At 38.9% G+C, this 17,424-nt stretch overlaps 1 protein-coding gene across 1 annotated transcript in view; it reads right to left on the bottom strand.

Annotated features, from left to right (window-relative positions):
• The window catches only part of LOC122092215, a 68,252-nt gene extending 52,195 nt beyond the window's left edge, over positions 1 to 16,057 (bottom strand). The window contains exons 1-10 of the mRNA XM_042662555.1: positions 16,029 to 16,057; positions 13,008 to 13,113; positions 12,784 to 12,885; positions 12,573 to 12,632; positions 12,344 to 12,422; positions 11,425 to 11,572; positions 9,118 to 9,241; positions 8,683 to 8,863; positions 7,827 to 7,855; positions 7,363 to 7,511 (exon numbers count right to left, since the gene is read on the bottom strand). Coding sequence (XP_042518489.1) covers positions 7,363 to 7,511; positions 7,827 to 7,855; positions 8,683 to 8,863; positions 9,118 to 9,241; positions 11,425 to 11,572; positions 12,344 to 12,422; positions 12,573 to 12,632; positions 12,784 to 12,885; positions 13,008 to 13,113; positions 16,029 to 16,042 — 992 coding nt within the window. The 5' untranslated portion in view covers positions 16,043 to 16,057. The remainder of the gene's footprint in view (positions 1 to 7,362; positions 7,512 to 7,826; positions 7,856 to 8,682; positions 8,864 to 9,117; positions 9,242 to 11,424; positions 11,573 to 12,343; positions 12,423 to 12,572; positions 12,633 to 12,783; positions 12,886 to 13,007; positions 13,114 to 16,028) is intronic.
• Between the last annotated feature and the right edge of the window lie 1,367 nt (positions 16,058 to 17,424).

Genomic DNA, 17,424 nt, shown 5'->3' with positions numbered 1-17,424 from the left:
GTCAAGTGTAGATAGCTAACAGTGCCACAATCCCTCGAAATAAGATAAAAGTCCAATGGTTGGATTCTAAGTTATATTCATTGGATGAAATTAGAAAGTATCTTCCAAATTTAGAAACAGCATTTAATCCCCACATCCACATGACAGATTAACACCAGATATGGACAGAAACATTACTCCATGAGTTAATTAACATATGTAAAAAAGAAAACCCATCCAATGGCTAAATACTCCAGATCATCAGTTCACAATATTAGCAACTAAGAACCAGATTTAGCACCTAACAGTACTAAACAATCGGCAGGCCAGAAAGCCTTCAAATTCCAGTCGACTACACCACCCTGGGAGCAGTAATTAAACATCCAAACTACTGTCCAGATCTAAAGGTTAGAATCTTCAAATCAATAAACAGAATTAGCAACTCAAGAGTAGAATTAGAAGCTTGTCAGGAGTAACCAACCCACATGTCAGATCAACCCATGCTGAAGTCGATGAAGGATATGCATAAGGGAACAACACTTCCAAAATTTAATATTAAACTGATGGTTAGATGGTGTCACAGCAACTTCACAACTACTGATCAGAGAACCCAGAAAAGCAACAACCATGGGCTTGTAGCTCTCTCACAGATGAACAGAAAAAAATTCAAAAACTTCCACAGGTATCAATCAACATCAAAATGACAGTCTTCAACCAGAAACAAAACTGAAATATTTGCCTCTGTTCAGAACCAGAAATGGATATGGAGAAGAAGGGATACGACCAAACCCTCTAACCTATGACCTTGTTCAGCAGTCTCTCACCAACCGACGAGGCCTGTCACCCACCTCACCACTGTCTCTCACAACAACCAGGCTGATGTAGGGGATTCCTAGGTGACTAGGTCTTCTACAAGATTAACTAACTAGGTAGGGTTAACTCAAGGGGCTTAGGTAGATAGGACCAAAGAAACTCAGCAAACAAGATTAAGCATGCAAGATAAAACGAGACTAATAAACAAAGTAGCCAAAAGCAATAATAATCTAGACGGAAAAACACATAAATTCTTACTTTTCAAGTGGGGGCATGGGGAAGGGAACAAACGACATACGAATGTTAGGTTCAGCACAAATCAATCTAGACACCCAAATTAGATATGCAAACAATCAATGTCCTCTAGCAACCAACTAAAATAGAAAATCAGCAAGGGTTCTTTGGAGATATAGCAGTGACGAAACAACTTAAAACAACCGGTAAAATAGGCATAAACAAAGGGCAAAGGCTGGCTTCAATGTCAACGGGCTGCAATATATAATAGGGATTAATGGAAGTGGGGAGGGTTTAGTTTAGTGTTTTACCATACTGCTGTTCAGATCTGAAGAGAAAAGAAGAGATCAAGGTCCTCCAAAGTAAAGAGTTGCAGTCCACCTTTAGTTGATGAAGACAAGTCCAGCCGATTGTAGAAAGATCAGCTCCAACGGAGAGTAAACAACAACCGAGAGTAGCAGCAGCCGAGGGTAGCAGCAGCAGTGATGTAACGGCAGCAATGTGTAGCAGCAGCAGTGATGTAATGGCAGCAGTGTATAGCAGCAGCAGTGATGTAATGGCAGCAGTGAGGTAAGGGCAGCAGTGTGTAGTAGCAGCAGTGAGGTAAGGGCAACAGTGTGTAGCAGCAACAGTGAACATCGAAAGGGGAGATCAGCAACAACAAAAACAACAGCAGAAAAATAAGAATGAAAAGAGAAGAGAGGGAGGCGAGACAAGAGAGAAGAGAGGGAGGCGAGACAAGAGAGAAGAGAGAGCCGAGAGACTAAGAGAAGAAAGAGGCGAGAGAGAAAAGTGAGAAAAACGAGAGAGAGAGAGAGAACCGTGAGAGGGGTGGGAGTTTGCTCTTGGTCTTTTTTTCAATTCACATTCATTATCTCAACCGTAGCCTAAGCCATTACATAAATATCAATTTAGTTACTAAAAATAAAAAGAGTCAATTGACTAGTAAATAAAGACTTCCTAAAAACTAATCAACCAATAAAGTAGTTTCCTAATTAATTAAAAGATTAACAAGGAAAAGAATATACTACAAATAAATTACTAAACTAATAACTAATGGGACCCACAAGATCTTCTAAAATCTGGAAAGAGAAAGGGACTCGATCCAGCGTTGGAATGGCTGGATCGAGCTTTCCTTCTTCCTTCTTTTTTCTTCTTCTTCTTTCTATTCTTCCAGCCACACAGATGGCTGCTTCTTCTTCTTCTTGCGCCTGTACACCTTGATGTCCCCATCAACTCTCCCCGGCTTGGAAGAATTCACCTCTGGTGAATTAAAGCTCATGTAATACTCAAGTAGGTCTGGGTTGAGTTGTTGGACTTCTTGCATTGTGATCCAGGTGTTGTCAATTTCCGGACCTCCATGCCACTTGACCAAGAACTCTCTAGAACCTCCAGTGTGTGTGGACACAATCCTCTCATCAAGGATTTCCTCAATTTCTTCAGTTCTCCTCGTGACCTTAGGCACAGGTGGTAACGAGGTGGGAGGAAGTGGTTGGCTTGGCTCAGAAGTCTCATCAATGTTGAAAGGGAAGTCTTCAAGGTCATCAAGATAAAAAGAGGTGAAGGTAGAGGTACCATGGTATGGGACTAGGTCTTCAACATTGAAAATATTGCTGATCTCCATGCTAGCTGGAAGATCAAGAACATACGCATTGGCACCTATCCTCTTGAGTACCTTGAATGGACCTGTGCTACGAGCATGAAGCTTGCTCGCTTTTTCCCTAACAAAACGTTGTGGCTTGATTCTTACCATCACCATATCACCCTCTTGAAACTCTTGTAGCCTTCTGTGCACATCTGCCTTCGATTTGTATTGCTCATTGCTCAGTGCTATCTGTCTCCTTATACCTGCATGCAAATCATGTATATGCTGAGCAAAAGATTCGGCTAACTGGGAGGTCCTAGAACTAGACACGACTGGGATAAGGTCTATGGGTGCCCGAGGTTGGTATCCTGAACAAATCTCAAAGGGGGACAGACCAGTGGTACGGTTCTTAGAACTGTTATATGCAAACTCGACCTGGCTGAGGACTCGATCCCAATTGGTAAGGTGTTCTCCTATGAGGCAACGCAATAAATTCCCTAAGCTCCTATTAACAACCTCGGTTTGGCCATCGGTCTGAGGGTGGAAAGCTGAGGAGAAAATGAGTTTCGTTCCCATCATCCGCCATAGGGTCCTCCAAAAATGACTAGTGAACTTAACATCCCTATCGGACACTATGGTGAGGGGTAACCCATGGTACTTGACAACCTCACTAAAGAAAAGTTTGGCTACTATGGATGCATCGGAGGTCTTAGAGCATGGGATAAAATGGGCCATCTTCGAGAAGCGGTCAACAACCACATAAACAGAATCGTGGCCTCTCGAAGTTCTTGGTAGACCAAGCACGAAGTCCATGCTAAGGTCCTGCCAAGGGGAGTGGGGAACGAGTAGGGGAGTGTACAAACCCGTGTTTTGCTTTTGTTGTTTGGCGGTCTGGCATGGTTTTGTCTAGGTTGAGGGTAATTAAGTACTGTTGTCCCTTGTTTACATGTCTTATCTTTTGAGGTCTAGTCTCCGTCACCGTTTGTCTGTGGTCGAGTCTGAGCTAAGGGAGCAATACCATAGATTAGAGGACACCCTTTTCTTTCTTAAGTTGGCGGGACCAAATAGCATTGGACGTTATTCCCTCCAAAAGCATATACTCGAGAGGGAGATTTCTGACCTCAAGATTGAAAGGGCTAACTACTTATCTCAATTGGAGATCCTGAGTAGACCTTGAGTCTTTGGTGGCAACCGTACACCAGGCTCAAGCCAAACTCTTTTTTCTTCAATTACAAATCATGGGGGGTGTAGTACAATCACTCATTTTATCATTAACAGCCAACAAAAATCCCCCTCCCCCTTGCATGGAGAAAGGAATCATCTACAAAGTCATACAAAATTGAAATAGAAACTAGCCTAATATAAACCTCACTTCTAGATATATTACAAAATAGAAACAACTTTTAAAATAGCAACTAAGAAATAGAAACTACCTAAGTAGTAGGTGGACTTTATAAGATAATCCTACCTAATTATAAAAGATTGCAATCTAATTAAAATATAAACTAATATGTACTAACAACCTACTACCAACATCTAGTAATTAAAATAGAAAAAAATAAGAAAGAGGATCTTCTAATGATCCTCCTCACACAAGGCATGAATAAGGTAGTGATGGACCTACACATAGGCCACGATGAGGTACCGAGAGATGTTCCTAAAAGCCTTGCCAGCTGGCTGATTGGGCTGGCTGGCTGGCTGTGTTGATGTATACATTGATGCTGCCCTTCCTAGCAGTTCGAGTTTTTAGGTGAAACAGTAGCGAACATGGTATCAGACCAGAGAGGTCAATTGTTCGACTCTTAGGAAGTACATCGGAAGAGTTTTCCCGACATTCTTCTCCCTCTGTGCCACGCGAAGGAAAAGCTACGCGAGCTTCACGTGCAAGGACCATGGGATACGTGCGGGGCAGTTTTGATGCATACATTGATGCCGCCCTTCCCCAACAGATCGAGCTTTTAGGTGAAACGATAGCGAACAGGCCGGACCATCTTGTCTTCTTCTTTCATCTCATCCCAAGTTTCGGGTGCCATTGGTCTGATAATATTTGCACAAGCTAACTTCATCCATAGTTGCCACGGTGCCAAGGCAAACCAAGGCGCTGGATGACTGCCTAAGCGCTTAGGCGACAAGGCGCACACCTTAAGGCGAACAAGGCGACCAAGTGCTATTTTTTATTTTCACTATTTTCTAACATTATTTAGTATGCTACTTATACCTTGTATCATCAGAAATCAACACTAAGCCACATCAAGTCATCAAAAATCAACATTAGGCAACACCAAATCATCAAAGATCAACATTAAGTCACATTACGTCTTAAAAAATCAACATTTAGATAAATTCTCTTGTTCTATAATAAGTTTTACTGGTCAAATGATTCTATTTTTACGTGAGACTTTTTGTATTAGGTATAGCACAAAACCAACTCTCCAACAAGTCGAAGATTATTTCAATCTGAGTTGTAATGACAAAATTATGTTCCGGTCAAACTGTGCACGAATGTTGTTAAAATCGCCTGAATGAAAATAATTTAAAGACATCAAAACAAAAGATTATTTTACTGGATTTCTGGTTTTTTGCAATGTTTTACCATGGTAAGATTTAAAAAATTTCCAGAATTGAAAAAACCCCCAACATTTGAAATTTGAAAATTGAAAATCTCCCCTACAACCAAAAATCCAATTTTTTTTTTTTATCTTGAACTGGGGGGTTGACTTTTTATCCTTTTGGAATTTGATTTTTAAACTATTTTATTGGATTCAAAATAGGGGATGTTTGCTTATTTATGAATAATAACTTAAGTTAAATGATATTTGGCATAAATAAGTCCAAAACTATAAGGTAACATGCAGTGCAATAAGGCGACAGTCGCCTAAGACCCAGACAAACAGCTTGGACGCCAAGGCGGTGAAGCCTCGACAACTATGACTTCATCTTGGTTCTATCAACTAATATCACCGAAAACAATCATCCAGAGCATTCAACTAATCATAGAGAATTCGTGGGTGGAAGCTTCCACTATATTCTCTCAACTCTAATCGAACCCTTTGGGAATCATCAAAGTGTCCACGATGCACACCATTGTTACCTCTAAAGTATGAACTCATATAGTCCTCAAAGGTAGGTTGGGATGTGTGAACTCTCTATGGCCCTACACCCTTAAATCTTTGGGTGTTGTAGAGTGAGTTGGCTGTCCCCCTCCTAATACTAGATATTCAAAACTACCTTGTGTAGGAATAGTATTACATATTCATTGTTCCATGGCAGTCATCCTATCAGAAAGTTGCCTCTGTTTGACAAAAAATGGTTGCATCATCTAAAGTATTTAGTTAAAAGGATCATGGGTCTGATCCAGGGTCCTTGTACTGCACTCCGCCATAGCTCGAATACAGCAAATTCAATCTAACATCACTGTTGAAATCAGAATCCTAACCAACAGAATCGGAGGGCACACAAAACCAGCAGCTAAAATACCAAAACAAATCCCCAATCTGGGGATCAGATCAACCCAAAACTTAGGTCAAGTGTAGACAGCTAACGGCACCACAATCCCTCAAAAGAAGATAAAAATTCAATGGTCAGATTCTAAGTTATAGCCATTAGATGAAATTCGAAAGTAAAGGGCGTGCCCAGTGCATGAAGCTCCCGCCATTGAGAGGTTTGGAGACTGGAGAGGGTCATAATGTAGGCAAACTTACCCATGCTTCATGGAGAGGCTGTTTCCTGACTCGAATCTGTGACGACTTGGTCACAACGGAGCAATCTTACCGTTGCACCAAGGTCCAACCTCGGATGAAATTAGAAAGTATCTTCCAAATTTAGAAACAGCATTAAATCCCCACATCCAAATGACAGATGGACGCCACAACATTATCAGAAACATTACTTCATTGAGTTATGTAACATATGTCAAAAAAATAAAAATAAAATCCAATGGCTAAATACCCCAGATCATCAGTACACAATATTAGCAACTCAGAACCAGATTTAGCGACTAACAGTAGTGATCAATCCGCAGGCCAGAAAGCCTTCAAATTCCAGTTGAGTAAGCCCCTGGAAGCAGTGATTAATCCTCCAAAGTACTGTCCAGATCTGAAGGTCAGAATCTCTAAGTCAACAATAAACAGAATAAGCAACTTCGGAGTAGAATTAGAAACTTGTCAGGAGTAACCAAACCACCAGTCGGATCATGCCCATACTGAAATCGATGAATGCATAAGGGAACAACACTTCAAATTCAATATTAAACTGATAGCTGTATCGATAAGTCACAGATCCTTCATAACTACTAATCAGAGAACCCAAAACAGGAACTGTGGACTTGTATCAGTCTCACAGACGAATAGCAACAAATTGAAAAACTTCCACAGGTACCAATCAACATCAAAACAATAGTCGTCGATCCAAAAAAAAAAAAAAAATTGAAATATTAACCATTACTCAGAACCAGGAAAGGATATGGAGAAAAAGAAGCACAAGGGATATGAGCAAGGCCTCTCCCCTATGACCTTGAGGAATGACAAAACATATGAGGTAGTAGAAAATTTTCTCCTAGTCTCAATAGTTCATGGAGTTCAATTGTAAGATAATTGAACAGTTTCGTGAAGAATTCCAGCAAAAGATAAGGATCAACAACAGTGTATTTACTAGCCAAAAGGAGGGAGGGGGAGGAAGGAAGGTATCCAACTATTGAAAGCAAGAACATATGAAATGAAAGGATATACTCCATTTTCAGGATGTGAACTCACATTATACATCCCGTAGATATAAAACGCACAAGGAACCTAGTTACAAAAAGGCGAGCTCCTGTTTCTGCCAGAGAAGGTACCATATGTTTTGGGTTTTTCAGAAGAGCAAAATTCTTTCCAAGCATATTATGTGCAACAACCAGGCCAGCCTGCAAGAGATCCACACTCATGAGTTGTGCATGACTGATCTGACAAGTTTTGATCAAATGAAAGACCAACACCAATTGAACAAACCAAGAAAATGATACCCACTGTATATTGCCAAAAAAAGGAGTTAAACCAAAGAAATAAAATCAAGAAAAAGAATATCCACATCTTTTTCCAACTGCAAAATCTTGAGGAAAGATATTGTAAATATTATGAAGTCATAACTTAGTTATAACTAAAATAGAGTGGTAAAAATGAGGTTGTGTCCAATAATCAACCATCTTAGTGAAACAATACAACATGTTACTGATCATTACCTTCAGCCCATCCTCATGAAATCCATAGCCTGCAAAAGAATAACAATAGTAAAATAGACATATCTAAGTTTCTGGGACAGAAAAGAATATCAACAACCAGAACAAATGCTATGCTAATGCTTGGATTTTCTTCTTGTGACACACTCAAAAGAGTGGATGTCAAGCAACAGACATTTTACAGGAAAATAAATGTATTACCTGGTTCAGAGCAATACTTCGTTAATCTTACTTTATCAAGTAAAATTTCCTGTCTCAGGTTACATGATACTTATCATAAAGTTCCAATTTTACAGCTAGCAACCTTAAAAAAGATAAGAGTTAATTACAATGGCAAGATTGCTTCACACCCCAAAAAGTTTATTTGAAGCCCCATGAAGACTGACAGTGTTAGTCTGTTGTTAGTGGTTGAATGAAAAGACCATTTTACCCTTATGAGTTATTCAACCCAAAAAAACCCAAATCGATTTAAGTGGGTGAAGGGATTCCCCTTTCACCCATCTTCCATCTCAAGAAGGTTGGGGTTTTTTTTAGTTAAAGGGTAAAATGATCTATTCACCTTCAAGGGTAGTTTGGGCTTTTAGGATTCTCCCCAACCATGACATCATCACTAAACGGTAACTGACTAAAGACGGGCTAGTTGTAATAAATCTAAAATGCAAGGGGTATCCAAGTAAACTTTTCAAACTTTTTGGGGTCTCAAGCAAGCTGGCCATAGTACAGGGGGTGTCCAAGTAATTAAATGTGTAGAGTGCTTGTTCCTTCTACCAATATATATCATTTCCATGAATTTATGTTTATTCCCCTTTTTTTAACCTTAATCGTAGTATATAGTGACATCAAAGAAACGAATTCACACCCTGGTATGCGCCACAGAACCATATTCCTCTCTTCCCTTGGATTCCGTCAAGCTCGAACAAAGCTTTTGATGCAGCAACTGATGGGACAGAATGGCTTGTTGTCCATTTGAGCATGGTATGTTCTGGTGTATGGGGTGGATTAAGAGTCACAAGGAACGGTAACTCAGTTTCGCCAATGTTCTGTAAGTTCATGGAGTTGATGACATAATTAGAAAACTTAAACAACAGGGCAGAGTTTCAAGCCATCTCGATGTGATTAAAAAGTGAAACTTGCAATCTTTATCCTTTACTGCACTTGTGTTTACTAGTTAGCAAGGAAATTACAACGAGGACTATATTAGCAACATAATTACCCAGATACCAAATCCTATATGCTAAAATTTAGGAAACAACTTGAGATTTAAGAACACTTATTAGAAGAGTATGTTGCACACCTGGAGCACATTGAGCCAATATGTTAAACATACTTTGTTGTCTATGGTTCCAAGAAAATTACACGCACTCCACGCTGAATGATTTTGCGGCATTAAGGTTTTGTCATGATGAAAGTAAATATCACTGCCAATATTGAAAATTATTCAACAATTTTAAAGTTAGACTTTAATTAATTAATTAATGAACAACAAGGCATTTATGACTTTAAAAAAAAAACACCCAACATCACAAATCAGCACGCTCATTACATAAATCCTATGAGATTTGTCCACCTGAAAGGAAATTTTTTGAGAAGGCACAGTTTGCATTGATCCTAAAAGAAGTTGAAGGCCTACACAATTGCAATAATTTCTTTTACAAGATATGATAAGATAGAGCTCATGGTTATGATTTGAAAGACATTTCGCCCCTTAGAATTTCTCCCTTCTACAGATGTCATAGCAGACACCCTAGCAGATATGGCTGTGTTCATATTTTGCATATTATCTGCTCAATACATTTCTTTTTCCTGGCACACTATTTCACTAGATTTTTGGTACATGATAACATTTGGAGTTTTTAACGTTGCAAGTTCATAAATGCACACTTTACTTACTAAGAGATTTCCATTTTTTTTGGCTTGGGTTTCAAATTTCATGATTGCAAAGGAAAAACCCACTTTTTTTGGTAACAAGCAAATGGTAAAGGATTAGGAACCAAATACAAAATGAGGGGATCGAACAAGCTCCTTCACTGAAACTGAGATTCTACAAGGCTCCCCAGATGGAGAGAACAAAACTGCGGCACTGCCCAAGCCACTACCAGCACTATTTACAGTCCCATCCACCTTGATCACTGAAGCCCCTGCCGCTTCCCCTGAGACTGGTGCCTATTCCCATTAGAAGGAGGACAAACAAAAGAAGTGGTTTGTCTACGATCCTCCTACTTGGAAGTTGTATATGATTGTTACATAGAGTATGACCAGGTACCCGGTCCAATTTTCCAATCCACATCAGCTGAGTCGCCATATCTATTATTCGATGGTTGGACCAGTCTGAGTCGTCTGACACTTGGTACCACAGCAGAACACACATGTAACAAGGGTTTAATGTTTCCATTATGTAAGATATATCTGTTGACGTTAGATCAACTCATCATTGAGTTGCTTCTTAACCTAGCTAATGGCTAATGTCATATGTGTAACAGTGAAACAAGAGGTGAGAGCAGAAAGGGAAATCTTTCATGATAGAAAATGGACATCAAACAGCCCAAAAGTCAGGGCTACTTTTCCTCTTAGAGTGGGAAAGTAAACTAGTAAAGATAATAACCCCAAGGGGGTAGCCGAGTTGGCAAGGAACCTTCGCCTCAGGAAGCGTGTGGTTCTGAATTCGACTCCTCTTACCTCCTTGGGGCCACTGACACGGGGGTGTTTAGTGCTCTTCACTGCTTTCAGTGAAAGTTGAATGGTTCTCATTCAACCCAGTATGACCCGGTTCATGCAGTTATGGGGTCAGTATGAACCCGCGGGAATAGTCAGGCCAAAGGCCTGGATGCCCGTCGTTAGCAAAAAAAAAAACTAGTAAAGATAATGAAAATTGGTCAGTCCAGCTGTCAAGACTATGAAGAAACAAGGAAAATGAAAATTGTGCCTTCCTTGCGCATCAATCATAACTCTCTCTCTCTCTCTCTCTCTCTCTCTCTCTCTCTATTCCCATATTCACTAGAATTGCATTCGTTGTTTTCTTAATTAGTCTCATCAAAACTTTAGATCCCTCCACAGTTTTACATGACATATCCCTCCCTAGTCTATCCATCAAAACTATGCCATTAGCCAATATATATATATATATATATATATCAATCATACGACCACTCTCATGTGTGAATTAAAGGCATAGATATTGTTTAAAAAACAAGTTGCATGATACAAACAACAACTAAAACCTATTCCAACCTAATGGGGTCCGCTAAATGGAGATTCCAAGCAAGGACGAGGGCGAGGATCCATGAAAAAAGATTGATGCATGATACCAAGATTCATAATTTTATTGACTTTGTTTTATTATATTTAGGGGAGAGGTTTTGTGCACGGCCAGCATGGTGCACGTGCATGCTTTCAACTGTTGGATGGGCATGACCGTGTATAGTATATGGCCCCTTCATTCCAATCCAATGGTTGAAGGCACAGTCATGCACCATGCATGGCCATGCACAAAACCTTTTGCCTTATATTTATTTCATTTATATCTCCATCCAAACAGAAGATCTCAACAACTTCAAGACATTAATGACGAAACCATAGAATGCATAGGTTAGGAAGGCAGCACCTGTAAACATATTGGAAAGCACCGAGGACTCTAATTTCCTCATGCGTTGCTTGTTCACCCAACATACTTAAAGCATCTGCTGCACGTGCAGCTATTACACACCCATCATATCTCTCTTGCAAGCCATCTACACCTAATATGGTACAAACTGCCAATTTAGCAGCAAAAGTTTCAGGGCTACAATTGATGTAATCATAATTGTCACAGCGTCTATCCAACCCAAGTTGATGGAGGGGGCTTGCACGCAAAGTGACACCTTGACAACTATGGATGGAATTACAGCATAACATAAATTTCGAATGTATTTAAGAATATCCTCATTCTAATTCTATATTAGTAATACCAACATCAACATTTAGAATTTTTTTACAATTTATGCCGTAAATACATATACACCCCCCCCCCCACACACACACGCACACATATAAACAAAAAAATAAAATGCCTAAATTGAATTGCAAATTGAAGCCTCAGGCAGCTCTGCATTAAGCTTCACAAATATATTAGCAAAAATAAAACCTAGTATGAGCTTTTAAACAATCTTACAGCTTTTACTCTTTTTTGGGGAAACAGGCTTCAAAAATTGTGTATATAAGCAATTAAAAAGCATGCAATATTGGAGATGGCACAGCCATCCTCACATACCAAATGTCTCCATGCTTCAAGATGCACAAAATGCAATTACCACCTTACTAATTTCTAAATCTTAGGAAAGATTAACATCCACTACAAGGGTGAGGTTTCTCCCTGTTCAGCTCAGACCTTGTGAAAGAGAAATTAGAAAGGAAGAAACAGATTTTTATGAACATCTCTGAGATGAGTTCCTATAAGATGAACCCTATATCAATAAAATAAGATTTCATGAATTCATGTTTCCTGAAACTACATCAAATAGCCAGCCAAGGAAGAACTTGCTTACCCTGGTCATATGTTGAAACAGACTGCACTGTGCATCCTGTTCTAATTTGACAACCTTTACTCTCCAGCACTTCTTTAACCTGTTAATTTGTTTTTCCCCATGTTGATTACTACCAATGTTTTAGTTGACTAAAAGAAATAGACAGTAGTTAAATAAATAAATAAATAAAGCATACAGTAAGCTAAGTGATTTAGTGTCTTGTAGTAGAAAAGGACATAAAAAATACAACCTTATTGACGTAAGTTTGTGAACGCCATCTGACAGTTAGCCATTGTGGACGGCCAAAGAGCTGCAGCATAAACCAATGTAAATTTATAATAAATTTCAAAGTATTTTCATGAGAAAACATCTGGTAACGTTTGAAAAGAAGTAATGAGAATTAAAGAAAAACCAAAAGACATAAGAACATTAGAAACCTGAGGTAAACTTAAGGAATTTACCTGAAGAAGATGATGATTCCGGCAGAATGAAAGAACAGAGAAAGCTGATAAGCTCATCAGTACCTCTGCAGTGCAGGACCAGATTGAAGCACATATTGGCACCTGCAGAATTTGATAACTATGAAATAAATACAAATTGGATGATAGAAAATATGCTTTTGGAAGTAAAAAATGTAAAGATAAAGTCACAGGACATGAATATCAAAATGCATCAGAGATCTCACAAGATAAGCATCCTGAAATAAATCAGAGTAACCATGTGATTTGATGAAATGCCCCAAGGTTTCATTGCGATCAATGTCCGGATTGTTCTCGAGCTCTTCGAGGTACCTGGACATCAGAATATTCTCTCTAACTTAGTCAAAGAGGTAGTATCATAGGAAAGAGATGTAATTCATCTTCAAAACCACTAAAAATTGGCAATATCTTAAGTCATCAGCCAGGAAAGTACACTAACCTATAAAACCCTGTTAGATGGAAATTATTGCAGAATTTCTGACAAATTTCAGATTTTATTGTTGATGGAAGATCATGTTTTACTTTAATTATAATGCAACTAAATCTCTACTTGTAGGCTTGTAGCACTGTAAATTTGCCATGTGAAAGTGGATTGAAATTAGTATTCAAGACAATGTACTGAGCACAGAATAGGTTTAAAATACTCATCATTTCTGTAACAATTGGCACCCCCTCCCCCTAAAAAAAAAAAAACAGAGGTAACCCTCCCTAATCCACCATGGCTTGACATTTTCTCAGGTAGGACATTCACTCAGAATTATAGGAGTATTCTTAAAGACTTCAAGTGTCCGGCGTTGTTTTCATTTTTACAAATAAGAGGATTATTCCTGAAAGCCAAGAATGGAGAAGTTTGGGTCGTGAATTGTAATTCTCAAGGGTTGAACCGCAAAAATGATATAAAATGAAGGTAAATATACATTAAAGAATGTCAAGTTATTTCTAGTGCTGACTACATGAAAAATAGACTCAGATTCACAGTTTGCCATATAAATGCTATGAACTACAAAACATAATTTTCAATTTTTCTTCTTTTTTTCAATTTTACCTCTAGAACCAAGAACCCACTACAGGATTTATTTAGAATAGAAAAAAGAAAGAAATGAAAATGTTCTCTAGATCAACATTAAGAAATACCTAACAGTTGGCCAAGGGCTTTTCTGACAGAAAATGTTTACAGTTCTTTATAATGTCCTCGATGAAATATCAGATTCTACATCTGCCCAGATCTTCAGAATTTATACTACCATTGACAAAAACTAATTGCAGCAGAATCATATAGTCTGTCTGCTTAACAGGAACAATCTTAGTTACCAAAATGATCCCCAAACTCAATTGGAATAAGAAACTCCACTGATTTGAATTCTAACAATGTTGTGAAGGGCGTACTGGTGCACGAGGCTCCCGCATGTGCGAGGTCGGGGGGGGGGGGGGGGCAGAACTATGCAGCCTTACCCTGAGAATGTCGAGAGACTGTTCCGATTACCTAATTGTTTTTGAACTCTAAACCGCCAGTTGAAGTCTAGGGCATTAGAGATCTCAGCCCAACTGCTTCATGATGTTTTCAATACTCCCTTTCTCTTCATTATTCCCCTCACCCTATTTGCTGCATCCCACATTCTCCTCTCTGCATAAATGTTTGCAAGAATAGCGTAATTTCCCAGGTTTTCCATGCTGAATCTCATATAGTCTCTGTGCAACAAGCCCTGCCAATGCAAGGTTTCCATGAATCCTCCAAGCACCAAGCAGAGTGTTTTATGAGCTAGCTTCAGGTCTGATAAGGTAATGTTCAAGATAAGGTTATGGGCCTCATCTAGGCGGTGAGCACAACCGATGAGGTCCACCAAACTCATGTAGTGCTCCAGTTTAGGTATAATGTAACCTAGCTTAAGCATCAAATGGAAGTGCCTAAGACCCTCATCCACCAACCCCTCTATGGGAATAAGCAGTCCAGATCCCAATGAAGTTCATGCATTTTGGTTAAACTTTGGCTCCAATCAGCAAAGAAAACAATGAGAAAGGGCACTAAGTCCTTCCAAGGTATCTTATTGAATATAACAATAGCTTTCTTTCTTCAATGCTTCCACATTGCACATACATGTGTTAATAGCAGCATTGTGGACCCGGATATCAGACTCGAACCCACCTACACTTATATAGTTCTCTACCCACAAACACACAGATCAACATTTCCTAATTGAGCAGCAGCTAAGATCACAATTAACATGGTGATTTCATCCAGCTTAACATCAACAACCAGCATTTCATGGATAAGTTTAATAGCCCCGCTGTGGTTGCATAAAGATGGCCGATCATGCTACACCCTCTACTTCAACCATCTTATCGAATAGCAATATTGCACTTGCCATGTCTCACGTCTCATGTCTCCTGCCTTCGAATAATCACCAATCATTATGGTCAATGACACTGTATTCCAGGAGACAACAATCCTCACAGGCATGTCATGTAAGAGCTTCTGGACCTGCTCCAAAAAACCCATGCTTGCAGTAGCCTGAAATAATGGCAGTCCAAGAAACCACATTCTTCACGGCCATACATCAAACACCTGCAATGCAGCTTCCATTCTACCACATTTCACATACACATTTAGTACATGAGAGCAGTCTAAACAAAACCCAGTTTGACGATAATTGAGGGAACCCATTCCATCATCCTATAATGCCTACAATCCTACACCCATTAGATTGACCATCATCCAGCTGAATCACTAGCCCTCAAAACTTTCAACCATCATGGGTTCCCTGTTCTACATTTGCTAGTCCAAGCCAACCACACACATAGGCTAGAGACTAGAGATAACTTCCAACCGTACAAAACCACAGAATCCTCATGGACCATTCTCATCTTCGATATTAACTGCTCCAGTTCCGTAACCAAAGAGGGTGCAAATCGGTTATGGGTAATTGGTCCAGTTCGTAATCGGTCCGGTCCTAAGGGGTTAGCCGGTCAGGAGTCACGACCAGAATCGACTTGTTTATCTAATCCGCTCCAAACTTAGATAACCGTTTAGTTAATGATTGGACCAGTTCCAGTTCCTAATCAGCTTTAGTTTTACTGGGTTCAAAATTTCAAAAACTTTACCTAAACCTACAAATAATCAAATTTCTATTCCTAAACATACAAATAGTAAATGCTTATTCTTAAGCATACTGAGAACCAAACAGCCATCCCTAAAGTAAACAAATAAAAATAAGAAGCAAAATACTTACAAGAAAATCTCCATTATTAAGCATACCAATAAATCCAAAATTTCAAAATCCACAACACCAACTCCAAATATATAAGATTATATGCAAGTTTAAAGGGGGTCCTAAGGGCTCCTGCGGTTTGCAATCGAGTATTTCGGTTGTGAAACCATAGGAAGACCAGTCTCGTTTATTAATCGGTTCTAAAATTCAGATCCAAAATAAGACCAATAACTTAATGGGTGGATCGGTTCCGATTGCTACAGAAGGAATTCGTTTATTTTTTCAAGTGATTCATATCGTCAAGTTTACTCATTCCAAATTTCATTATGTTTTGGATTTGCATATATAGAAATTCATGAACGATTGTTGAATCAGAAAAACCCCGAATTTTCATGACATAAATACGTTTATCTTTTCAAATGATTTATATCATCAAGTTTACTCATTCCAAATTTCATTATGATCTGGATTTGTATAAAATTTCATGAACGATAGTTGAATCAGAGAAACCCGAATGTTCATGGCATGAATATGTTTATCTTTTCAAGTGATTCATATAGTCAAGTTTACTCATTCCAAATTTATTATGATCTGAATTTGTATAAAAGTTCATGAACAATAGTTGAACCAGAGAAACCCAAATTTTCATAGCATGGTTTTCGGTTCTATTCTAAATTAACACCCTTAAAATTCATGATGGTGAAATATAAGGGTAGCATGACACCACATAGTTGACTTGAGAGGTGGTAGTGGTGGCGCGACTGTTAGTGATTCTAAATCCTAGAATCAATTGAATGACCTATAGTGTATAGAATACAAGAATGAATAATGGAAAGAAATCGATTACATACCCATTAAGCGTGAATAAAGTCCCTAAATCAATGTTGACGCTTGTACCACGAACTATGATGAAGAACCACGCAATATGGGTCCTTCTACTGAAATCTTCTGCAGTCTCTTACTATGGGATCTTCTCTCTGTCTCTACACTAGCTCTGTGAGAAAGCAGTGCTCCCAAAATATTATTATGAAAAGTAATAGCTGCAAGGACCGTCAGTATTCTATATATAATAGAATTCCTAAACCCTATTCCATTCCCACAATAGAATAGGGCTAGAAGTTTCCTAATTAGAGTGGTCCTTATTCTCTTGGACCCAATGGGTCAATCAATATCAGTTAAGCCCACATAAGAGCCCTAACAGCGACAACATCAAAAGCCACCAATCAAGGATTCAAAACACAGAATTGGGGGAATGAATGAACCCTATAATTGGTCCTCAGATATGAAAACTCAGCATCATAGTCCCCAAGTCGAAGTTCTTATATGGCAAGTAGTGCTTTCGCAAGACTAACAAATGATAATGGCGTATATCAACTCAAACCCATAATCAACCGACTCAAGCAGTGATGAAACAAGG

The sequence above is a fragment of the Macadamia integrifolia genome, chromosome 10 (genome assembly GCF_013358625.1).
Source record: "Macadamia integrifolia cultivar HAES 741 chromosome 10, SCU_Mint_v3, whole genome shotgun sequence".
NCBI classification, from domain to species: Eukaryota; Viridiplantae; Streptophyta; class Magnoliopsida; order Proteales; family Proteaceae; genus Macadamia; species Macadamia integrifolia.
This window is presented reverse-complemented; position numbering and strand designations above follow the sequence as displayed.